Genomic DNA, 11,372 nt, shown 5'->3' on the forward strand with positions numbered 1-11,372 from the left:
ACGGGAGTCTTAACTTATACAACTCTGCCCGATATGTTAAAGCCAGTGGTGCCTGGGGATGAAAAAGGAAGCAGAAGGAGGGGAGGAGCAGACATATTGGGGACACAGGTGAGGTTGAAGAGGGATGTTTTCCTGGGATCCCCCGGAGTGGGGGTGGGGGGTGCCTTTGAGATGATGAAGGCTAACCAGCTAGCTTGCTGGTCACCAAGGACGACTTCCTCTGTGGCAGATCCTGTGGCGTGGGGATGTGATCACCTGTCACCAGGTTCTTGTCAGGTCCCGCCACCGGAAGCTGCTTATTCTTCATCTTGGCCTTGGCCATGTTGTAGTCGCCCGAGTCAAAATACTTTTGCTGTGAAAGGAAAAGATGAAGGGTTGTTAGATTTAGCATATCTAAAGAGTAAAAGTAAAATCCTGAACAGTAACTGTTGTGGTCAGAACTCAAACTAGGGCTGGGCGATATGGCCTCAAATCTATATAACGATATAATCTGAAGCATGTGCGGTAACGATATATATTGCAATATATTTTTTCCTCTGTTTATATATGTCAAAATGACATTTAAATATCCTCATGTGGCAAATATATGCCACTCGAGGCATATAGGCCTCCTCCTACGCCCACTCCATGCTTGCAGTCACGGCCTTTCTGTTGTCCCAATGTCAGCAGGGTGCACATCTTAGTGACGTCATGTGTTATCGCGGTATTGCGATATAGCCAAAAACTCTATCATTACCCAATTTTATATCGTTTCTCCCTTATATCGTTTATATTGCCCACCCCTAACTCACACCGTAGTAATCAAGCATGATAACACATTTTATTAGCCGTGCTTCAACAATAGGACTTCCGGGAAATTTCTGGGAGGGGTTAAAGTGACCGGGAGATTGATGGTTTGGCCCTTTCAGCCAAAATACACAAGTGTGTCATGAGTGGAGGACCCAGGGAAGTGCAGCGGTTTGGTGGGACCGACAAACAGACGGTCCAATAGTTGCTTTTGGTCTGAAACGTGTTCTTGACTGAGGACTTTAGACAAATGTGAGAGAACCACTTCATTATATTTCTTTTCAAATATCCACAATAGACGTATAGCTACTCTGGTGGAACATTGTTTAGAGGCATAAAAAAGTGTTTTGCTGTTGCAGCTTTACTAACTTTAAAAGTTTTATGTTGACAAAGTACGTGGTACTTTAATCCATTCGGCGGACGGGAGAGCGACTGTGTGGCGTAAAAAAGGAGGTTCTATCCAAGCACCATGAATTACGGGGGGGGGGGGGGGGGGGGTTTGGCCATAGAGTTCTCTTTCTTAACATTCGTTTCGATGTCTCACTATGGGATACGCCCCTCCGCGGATTCCTCAGAAGCACTTATCTCAATACGCCAATCCTGATTGGCCAGTGACCGTGACGTACGCGTCCCCCTGCTACTATAAGTAGCAAGCGTCCCAACGTACGCACTATTCAATCACCTCTTCTCGCTTCGGTGGTCGCTTATCTCTGAGGTAAGTTAGCTCAACTGTTCACAGACGGAGCCTTCTAATATTCTCTCCGTCGCCGAACGTTAACTTACCGTCCTTCTGTCCTGACCTTCACCATAGGCTCGGGGCATAACGAGCAGCTTCACACTCCAGTGCATCTGTTCGTTCTATGCTAACACACCAGTTAGCCAACATGGAAGCCGCTCCTCCCACCAGAGGAGTCGACGGTGCAGGAGCTCGCCTCTGTACCTGTGGGAACAAAATCTCAAGCAAAGACCCGCACAGGGTCTGCTCGAGCTGCCTCGGGCTGGAACACGCCCAGCTGGCATTGGAAGTCCCCGGGTCATGTGAGAGCTGCGCTTGCTTCACCCTGAAGAGCCTTCGCCGGCGGCTAGCGCGCCAAGCTAGCCTGTCGGGGAAGGACCCTTGCCTGCCGGCCCCTGGGCCACCGCCTGGGGACGCCAGCGAACATGTCCTCCCGGAGCCGGAACCGTGTGCCGAACTCAGCTGGGGCTCACAGCTCGAACTGGCCGGTCCGAGCCACCCCGCCGAGGATGTGTTGGAGTTGGACTACGGAGACGACGAGGACACCTCGGAACTCCTCATTTCAGAGGAGGACGAGGAGGACGACGTCTTTCTCCCCATCGCTCAGGCCTCCATGCCTAGCTTTCCGTCCTCTCCCAGGGATGGAGCGGTTTCTCCGGCCGCCCACCTGGACATGCAGTCAGTCTGCCGACGCGCTGCGACCAGGCTCAACATCCCTTGGCCCACCGTGGTCACTGAGGCTGTCAGATCCCGCTACGAGGGAAAGAAGCTGCCTCAGGCCACGAGGGCGGCAAAGCCCCTCCTTCCCGCCTTCCCGGAGCTACTCCAAGAAGTGGGGTCCTCCTGGGACAAACACCCGTTCAGCTCCAGGTCTCCTGTCCAAGGAGCCTCCTCGCTGGACTTCGAAGGGATGGAGACGGCTGGCATGCTTCGCATGCCGCCGATGGAACCGCTGGTTGCAGCCCACCTGCACCCACGGCTCTCGGCGACTTCCTCCAGGCCTCCCGCTCTCCCTGCGAAGGCGGACCGCTTCCAGTCGGCGCTGAACGAGAGGGCGTACAAGGCTGCCGCCATCTCGGTCCGAGCTTTGAATGTCTCCTCCATGCTCTCGGCGTACCAAGCCGAGCTCTGTGAGGACATGAATACGAAGCCGGACCCGGAGGTGCGGGAGGAAATCACCGTACTGACCGACATCTGCCTGCGTGTGCAGCGCTGCGCGGTCCATGCTACGGCTAAAGCTATGGGCATGATGGTGCTTCAAGAACGTGCACGATGGCTGAACCTCACCAACCTCTCTGAGAGAGAGAAGGAGGACATTTTGGACATGCCAATCGTGCCTGAAGGCATTTTCGGCTCTGCCCTGGCATCAATGCAGCAACGGTGTGCGGCTAAAAAGAAAGCGGATGAAGCCCTTCATCTCTGCCTTCCCCGTAAACCCTCACCGGCGCTGCCGGCTCGGCCGAACCTGCCTCAGGCAGCTGCCCGAGCCCAGCCTCAGTTCCGGATCCCAAAGCGCCCGAAGCCTCAAGCTGTCCAACCAGCTCCTTCGGGCTCAGAGCCTCGACCAGTTTGGCCTCAGGGATCCGGCAACCAAGCTGCTCCGCCACCGGGACAATCCACCAGACACGGCGGTCAGCAGGTGAGGAGGAAGAAGTGGGCAGCCTGTCGGAGTTCTTCCCTCCCGACGCTGCAGCTGGCGGTTCCCCGTTCGCCAGCTCCTCCTGTTGGATGTTGCCATGGTGCTTTCTCCCCCCCCTCACGGAACCCCTCCGGCAGAGTTCCCGAGCGGTCCAGGGTGGGGCCAGGACGTGCAGCCGGCGGTGCCGGCTCAAAGCACACGTCACAAGCACTCACATTGTTTTTCACAAACATGTCACGCTCAAGGAGCATTAAAAGGTTCGCTGTCGCATCCAGACAAGATGTCAAGGGCGCAGCAAAAATCAATATAAATGTCACCCATGAGCGGTTCCAGGCGGGGGCGGCGCCACGGGTCGTCCCCGTAAGCCTGGGCCGTCAAAGCACAAAGCCCCCGTGCATGCGCAGTGGCTGCCACGAGCACCGCTGCCCCACAACCTCTGGAGGGAGCTGGTGCTCCGTGTGTCACGGCTGTGTCACCGCTCTCCACTCACAGGGAGGAATGGACAGCGGTTTCTGCTTCACGTTGGGTGCTGAGAACAATTTCGGGGGGTTACAGGCTCCAATTCGCTTCTGTTCCTCCTCGATTCTCCGGCGTAGTGTTCTCCCACGCCCAGGGGTCGTCAGCTCACATCCTTCAGGGAGAAATCTCCTCCCTGCTGGAGAAGGGAGCGATATGCATTGTGCCTCCCGATCGGTCTCAGAGCGGTTTCTACTCCAGGCACTTCCTGGTCCCGAAGCGGGGAGGGACCGGGATTCGCCCGATCCTGGATCTGAGGGCCCTGAACCGATGCCTCAGAAAGTACAGATTCAAAATGCTCACGCTCTCATCCCTTTTGCGTCTGATTCACCAGAGCAACTGGTTCACCTCAATCGACCTGAGGGACGCATACTTTCATGTTCCCGTGTACCCTCCACACAGGACATTTCTGAGGTTTGCCTTTCAGGGAGTGTGTTACGAATACACCGTGCTCCCATTCGGCCTCTCGCTGAGCCCGAGGGTGTTTGTCAGGTGTACGGAGGCGGCGATCGCCCCTCTGAGAGGGAGGGGCATTCGGCTGGCCACGTATTTAGACGACTGGCTCCTGCTGGCACGGTCCAGATAGGAGACAGCGTCAAACACGCTGGTTGTGATCCCTCACTTGTGTGGTCTGGGTTTCAGAATAAACTGGCAGAAAAGCGCTTTGCTCCCCTCCCAGAAAATAACCTTTCTAGGTCTGAATCTGGACTCAGGGGCGTTCACGGCCCGTCTCTCGGCACCGCGCGTGAACGCGCTCTCGTTCTGCCTGGCGCGCTTCCGCCTACACAGTTCGGTGCGGTTTGCGTTATGCCTCAGGCTTTTGGGTCTCATGGCGTCGGCTATTTCAGTGGTACCACTCGGCCGTCTACACATGAGAGATTCTCAACGCTGGGTGGCTTCTCTGGGTCTCTCTCCAGTACGCCACAGAGCGCGCAGGGTGACGGTCTCTGCAGCGTGCGTCACGGCGCTCCGCTGTTGGCGTCACCCCTCCCTCTTGGCACAGGGGGTGCCTTTGGGGTTGGTTCTCGTGAGGAAAGTGGTCACGACAGATGCGAGCCTGTCAGGTTGGGGGGGGCTCCTGGAGGGTCGCTCTGTCAGGGGTGTGTGGAGCAGAGAGCTCTGGGGGACACACATAAATTATCTGGAACTCCTCACGGTCTTTCTAGCCCTGAGGCGCTTCCTGCCTTTTCTCTCTGGCCATCATGTCCTAGTGAGAACAGACAACACCTTGACTGTGGCTTATATAAACCACCAGGGGGGGCTGCGCTCCGTGCGGTTACACACGCTGGCACGCAGACTGATCCTATGGTGCAGCAGGCATCTCCTCTCAATCAGAGCCACCCATGTCCCGGGTGTTCTGAATCGGGGGGCGTATCTGTTGTCCAGAGGGACACCCCTGTACGGGGATTGGAGCCTGCATCTAGCAGTGTTGGAACAGATTTGGATCCGGTTCGGCACAGCCGTAGTGGATCTTTTTGCCTCCAAGGAGAATGCTCACTGTCCTCTGCGCGACCGAGACGCTCCACTCGGCGTGGACGCGCTGGCGCACGACTGGCCACGGGGACTGCTTTACGCTTTTCCCCCAGTGGCCCTGATACCACCCACCTTGCTGAGGGTACGAACCCAGCTCCACACTCTCATTCTGGTGGCCCCATACTGGCCAGCTATGCATTGGGTGGCGGACATTTTCCAGCTCCTGGAGGGCCAACCTTGGAAACTTCCGCTTCGCAGGGACCTGGTGTCCCAAGCGGGAGGCTCGATCTTCCACCTTCATCCAGAACGGCTGGCCCTGTGGGCCTGGCCCCTGAGGGGTGCGGGCTAGTGTCAGCAGAGCTGCCCCAGGCGGTCATTCGAACCATTCAGAATGCTAGGGCCCCCTCCACTAGGTCCCTATATGACTGTAAATGGAGGGTGTTTGAAGCCTGGTGTCAGGGCAGGGAGGTCTCACCCTTCCAATGCCCGGTGAACGTCATTCTGTCTTTCCTGCAAGACTTGTTGGATGGGAAGAAGGCTTTCTCCACCATTAAAGTGTACCTAGCAGCCATTTCCGCCCGACACTTGGGTTTTGGGAAGAAACTGGCAGGTCAACACCCCCTGGTGTGTAGCTTCATGAGGGGCGCGCGCAGGCTTCTCCCTGTGTCTCGACCCCTGGTGCCCTCATGGGATCTGTCCTTGGTGCTGTCGGCCCTCTCCGGGCCTCCATTTGAACCTATGGACGGCCTGGACCTTAAGATCCTGTCTCTTAAGGTGGTGCTACTCCTGGCTTTGGTATCTGCAAAGCGAGTTAGTGACTTACAGGCTCTCTCTGTGCACCCATCCTGCACCCAGTTTGCACCCGGTGACATGAAGGTGTCCCTGAAGCCCAACCCTGCCTTTGTGCCTAAGGTGGTGGGCTCCTTTTCTCCTATTATCCTCACAGCTTTCTACCCGCCACCCTTCTCCTCTCCTGAGGAGGAGCGGTGGCACAAGCTGTGTCCGATTCGCGCGCTCAAGGAGTATGTGAATCGGACGGAGAACCTTCGCAGGGGGGACCAGCTTTTTGTGTCATGGGGTGGGCCTCGTAAGGGGAAACCCGTCACAAAGCAGAGGCTTTCCCACTGGATTGTGGAGGCTATTTCTATGGCTTACTCCTGTCAGGGCATTCAGGCTCCTGTTGGGCTCAGGGCCCATTCTACTAGGGGCCTGTCTGCTTCTTGGGCCCTTTTTCGGGGGCTGTCAATCCAGGAGATTTGTGCTGCAGCAAGTTGGGCTTCTCCACTTGCATTTGCACGCTTCTATAAGCTTGATGTTTCGGTCCCTGCAATGACTCACACGATTCTGAGTGTGGGGTCTTTGGCGGGCCAAGACGTATCCCTGTAGGTTGGTGATCGCTGGATAAGCTGTCTGGCAATACGGGAGTCTCCATATCCCATAGTGAGACATCGAAACGAATGTTAAGAAAGAGAACTTTAGGTTACTGTCGTAACCCCGGTTCTCTGAGTAACATGAGTGAGATGTCTCACCAGACAACCCTTCTTGCTGGGCGAAGCGAGAAGAGGTGTTTATCTTGAATAGTGCTTACGTTGGGACGCTTGCTACTTATAGTAGCAGGGGGACGCGTACGTCACGGTCACTGGCCAATCAGGATTGGCGTATTGAGATAAGTGCTTCTGAGGAATCCGCGGAGGGGCGTATCCCATAGTGAGACATCTCACTCATGTTACTCAGAGAACCGGGGTTACGACAGTAACCTAAAGTTTTTAAGAACAGCAATTTTAAAGCAGCAGTATTTCTTTCCCATTCACTCCGCCTCACCCACAACTCTTCCAATTTTACATTCACTACTCATAGGGCGACTGATATTTCCTACTGAGTTACAACCAATCAGCACGAGTTAACTACTAGTCACACTCAGTGACTCTACCAGACTATTTCCGAGTACATACCCCAGTAGGGCTGCTCGATTATGGCAAAAACAATGATCACGATTTTTGTGACTGAAATTGAGATCACGATTATTTAGGACGATTTTTCAATTAATGTTGATTTATTTGTTTTTATTCAGTCAAACAATTGCTCAGGGCACAATCAGGACAAAAATAGATAAGAAACAAGATGATCACTAAAATAACTGCTGATTCCCAGTATAAAAAGACCAATATACTTGTAGCTCATAGTTTATGACCCAAGGGCTATAGACCTTGGTTTAACTCATTTAAGTCTAACCAGTACAGACCCAAATACCAATATCTTGCAAATACTGACAGCAAGAATTATACTGTGGCATTTATAACAAATACATGCAAATTGATGTTCACAAAATGTTGCATAATATTTATTGAGTCATGTCAATGTGCTGTAGCAGAGTGCACTAGCACCGTGTCCTCAGAGAGATTAGTTATTATTTATCAGCGTGAGGAAGTTATTTCTACCTTATTTATAAACTATTTATTTACAAGTCCATCAGTTAATGTAATAATTGTCCCAACCACAGCTGCACCCCCCCCACCCCCCAACCCGGTCTCAGCAATCAGGGACAAGCTGCACGTGTGTTTAGCGTGCAGCACGCGCACATTTAACCGTTTTTATCGGCTCAGGAGTCCGCAGGTACGGTGTGTGTGTGTCACTCACTCTGGTTAATCCAACAAGAAGCCGGCTCTGAGAGCCGTTTCTGTAGCGACCGACACATCACTACATCATTCCCTTTCCTAATGTCCTGAAGAACGGTCCGGAGCGCAGGCGGAGTGTTTAGCTAACCTGCAGGAAATGTCGACGACAGTTATCCAGAAAGTAGCTAAGGGTTACCTGAGATGTTTCTGAAGTGTTCGCCAGGTACATTTTAGATTTAAAAAGTCAAGAAGGGGGTCTGAAACGCTGTTGAAAATAGCGTCAAAGTCGCTAAGCTGGCAACACTGTGGGAGGAGTGCTTCATTTGCAACTCAGGGCAGCGCAAGTGGGAGGAGCAAATAATCGGCCTGTTTTTTCATAATTGTTCAAAACTCAGATCGTAATTGTGATTAAAATTCGATTAATTGAGCAGCCCTATACCCCAGTTCAGATATTCCCTGAAATAGCCTGGGAAAATTGTCCTTTGGGCTGGTCCGGTGAAATAGAAATCTGCAAAGGTCCGGTAAAATCTCCCAGAATGTCAGATGGTGGAAACAGGCCTAATAATGACATCATAATCCCCAAATAAATACGTTTAATTCCCTTCAACATGAAGATACTAGACTATAAATCTGGGTTTTCTCTTTTTTTTTTGGTGTTCATAATCTTATGGTGAACTACAGTAATCCTTAGTTGAATTCTCCCAGAGCCTGCATAGGTACTCCCACTCCTAACCAGTGATTTCCCACAACTATCACACCAAGTCTCTGCAGCCTACGGAGGTGCAAGTTCTTCAGAGCTTTAACAGTACGAGGAGGTGGAAAGAGCAACAGCTTATCCAGCCACAGAGGGTAGGAGGTGAAAGAGTGAAGCTGAAAGAACCTCATTAAATTGGCCGTTTTTCTACTTCTCCCAACTACAACTCCACTGGACTCTAGTTAAAACGGTTTAATTAGTAAAGACATATTTCCCCCTGTACTTGGGTGGATTTAACCACCAAGCATCAACCAACAGATAACAAAAGCTTGTTTTTTTTTTTAACTTTTGCTTTAGATTCATGACATATTTTATCTCATCACTTGAAAGAAAATGAAAAAAGATTTTCTAAGTTAATTTTGAGTCAACAAACATGATTGGTAAAACTAGACCCATCACAATGTTGACATTGACAAACCATGTTGACCCACCCCCTTCTGCAGCCTCTTCATCAGGAAGTCAGAGCCACCAGGTTTCTGGCCCAGGCCGGGGTACTTCGCTTTCAGCTTGATCTCCTCTGCTTTCATCGGGTTTGCATTTTTCTCCTGGGAGTCCTGTAGAGAGAGAAACAAAAATCGGGGTTCAAACACTCTTGTTGCACAAGAAACGATGACTAGACAAAAGGTTTCGTATGACTAGAAAAGCAGGTAATGCCAAAACCATTTGTCTTTACAATCTGCCCACATTTTGAACACATCTACAAAAAAAAACTATTCCAGGAGCACAGGACAATGTCACTTAAGTCACTCCAATCGAGTGTCCCCTCCGGGACAGGGGATCATTGGGTAAGGTTGATGCTTTATCCCTTGCGGTCCAGGTGGTAAGGGTGAGGATGTGCTCACCCCTAAAAAAAAAAAAAAAACTTGGGGTAGGGCTGGGCAATATGGACGACGACCAATCAGCCAATGAACAACAATCGATGTCAGTCAATGGGTCAGTCCACCACATACCACTGAAGAAAAGCAAATACATCCCTTTTCTAAATAAATGACTTAAGTACCTCTATCTGCTCATGTCTCAAAGAAAAACTAGTCTAAATCGACCAAACTTGATGCCTAAGCTGTTTTAAATGAGCATCATTCCCAAGCTGACGCCATCTTTGTTAATTTTCTCTTTTGCACCTCTAGTGTTAAACCCCCCCAAACAATGGAGAGTGCTGCGATTAGCCCGACACAAAATAGCTCACACCGATGCCACTCCTGAGGGTATAAAGGAGTGTGGCTAGATCGACCTGCAGGTCTACATTTCTAAGCTAGCAAGTGTCAATAAATCATGTGGTTTGAGTAACTGGTTAAAGCTACATATATTTTCCCGCATGAAAGTTCTTCCAAGTGATGCGTGAGAAAAAAAAAGACTTCTTCACAAACAATCACGGTCTAAAAGTGAGGCCTGAGTCAACTTAATAAATATGTAGACATAAAATGTATTCAGTAACTGTGTTTGTAAAGATTTAGGCAGATTTTGGAGAACACATTTCTACTTTTCAAAATGTGGTCACAAATATTAAAATGTCTTTCACTAAATAAATATCCAAAACTTATTTGTTGATTCTGTTCTTTTACATATGTTTGAAATTTTTTTTGCAGTTTCTTAATTAAATTTGTGTTTCTTACTACCTAAATGTTTTTGAATAATGTAACGGAACTTCTGTAAGTTGTACATCCAGCAAGTCATCTAGGAGGTCGACAGGTGGAAAACCCCAGAGCCGGCCAAAAGAAAAACATGGAAACCTGGAAAAATATGGCGGAGACCAGATATTCAAGAAAGTCAGCTTTTCAAACCTGCACCAAATATTAAGTTTTAAAAACCAGGACTGCATACCAATAATCACAGATTTCCTTAAGTTCCTGTTTTAAAAATTAAATACGTTGATTAGCCAAATTTAAAAACATTTCTTTAAAAAAAACATTAAAAATAATAAAAGTCAAAGTTGCATGAATGTTTCATTACTTTAGTGACACTTATAACTTTGTAACATCTCCTTGTGTACCTCAGTGCTTGCAATGGGAAAAAAAAACAAGCGTAATACCGGTAAGTATAAAATAAGTTGCAAAACTTCTAGATGCCAAAATATAAATTACCAATTTGAAAAAAAAAGGTTGGATCTGCACCATCAAAATGACGTAGTTGCAGAGATGCTGCAATTTGTAGTCACTGTCAGGAAAACATCTGGAATTCTCAGGAATAACATCTTGTGCCCCCTTTTTTAAATAAAGTATTTACAATTTTTAAATAGCAGCATGTTTAATGTCTGCATTTAGAGACTGCAAGACGCCCCAAGCCGATTCTTAGAACCCACAGTACAGACAAGAGAGGCCTGAGCTGCTCTAGACTTCCCAGCCAATAACATAGGGAAGGGGACAAAACAAGTGACACACAAAGGTTCGGTCCAACGAATCAAATGACATCTAAGCAACCGTTTTTCCCCACTACACACGTCAAAACCTATGATTAATTATACACGTCTTTTTGGAGACGCGTTATGCCTCTTTGCTATTCTCTCAGCATCTCGAAAACACTTCAGTTGTGCTATTTGATATTAGCCACTTCTTAGCATGTTTTGCGGTTAGCAGCCAAGGATCCCACCTGTTTTTCATCCTCGTAGTCCACCTGTGTGTCCGAGTCGAGATTTTCTGATGACATGGTGTGGTGGACAAGCAGCTGTCCAGCTCGAAGACAACTTAAAGAGCCGATTAAACGAGTTACCGTTTCACAAAACTGCACTGGACCTAATCCTGATTTTCTTAACACGACTGCTCCCCAACAAAAATGGCGTAACGAGATGTGACGTCTTCCTTGGAGGGAGTCAGTCTATTTGTAATTGACATGTGCTTTGACCAATGAGCGCAATCA

The 11,372-nt window shown here is 49.6% G+C and overlaps 1 protein-coding gene across 1 annotated transcript; it reads right to left on the minus strand.

The window, feature by feature from the left end:
- Nucleotides 1-165: 165 nt before the first annotated feature.
- Nucleotides 166-11,295, minus strand: ensab (endosulfine alpha b). The gene is made up of 3 exons (XM_015949883.3): nt 11,106-11,295; nt 8,951-9,073; nt 166-352 (listed from the first exon to the last, which is right to left on the minus strand). Exons 1-3 carry the CDS (start codon nt 11,160-11,162, stop codon nt 182-184), a joined length of 351 nt encoding a protein of 116 aa, XP_015805369.1. The 5' UTR covers nt 11,163-11,295; the 3' UTR covers nt 166-181.
- Between the last annotated feature and the right edge of the window lie 77 nt (nt 11,296-11,372).

Source organism: Nothobranchius furzeri, chromosome 5, assembly GCF_043380555.1.
Source record: "Nothobranchius furzeri strain GRZ-AD chromosome 5, NfurGRZ-RIMD1, whole genome shotgun sequence".
NCBI lineage: Eukaryota > Metazoa > Chordata > Actinopteri > Cyprinodontiformes > Nothobranchiidae > Nothobranchius > Nothobranchius furzeri.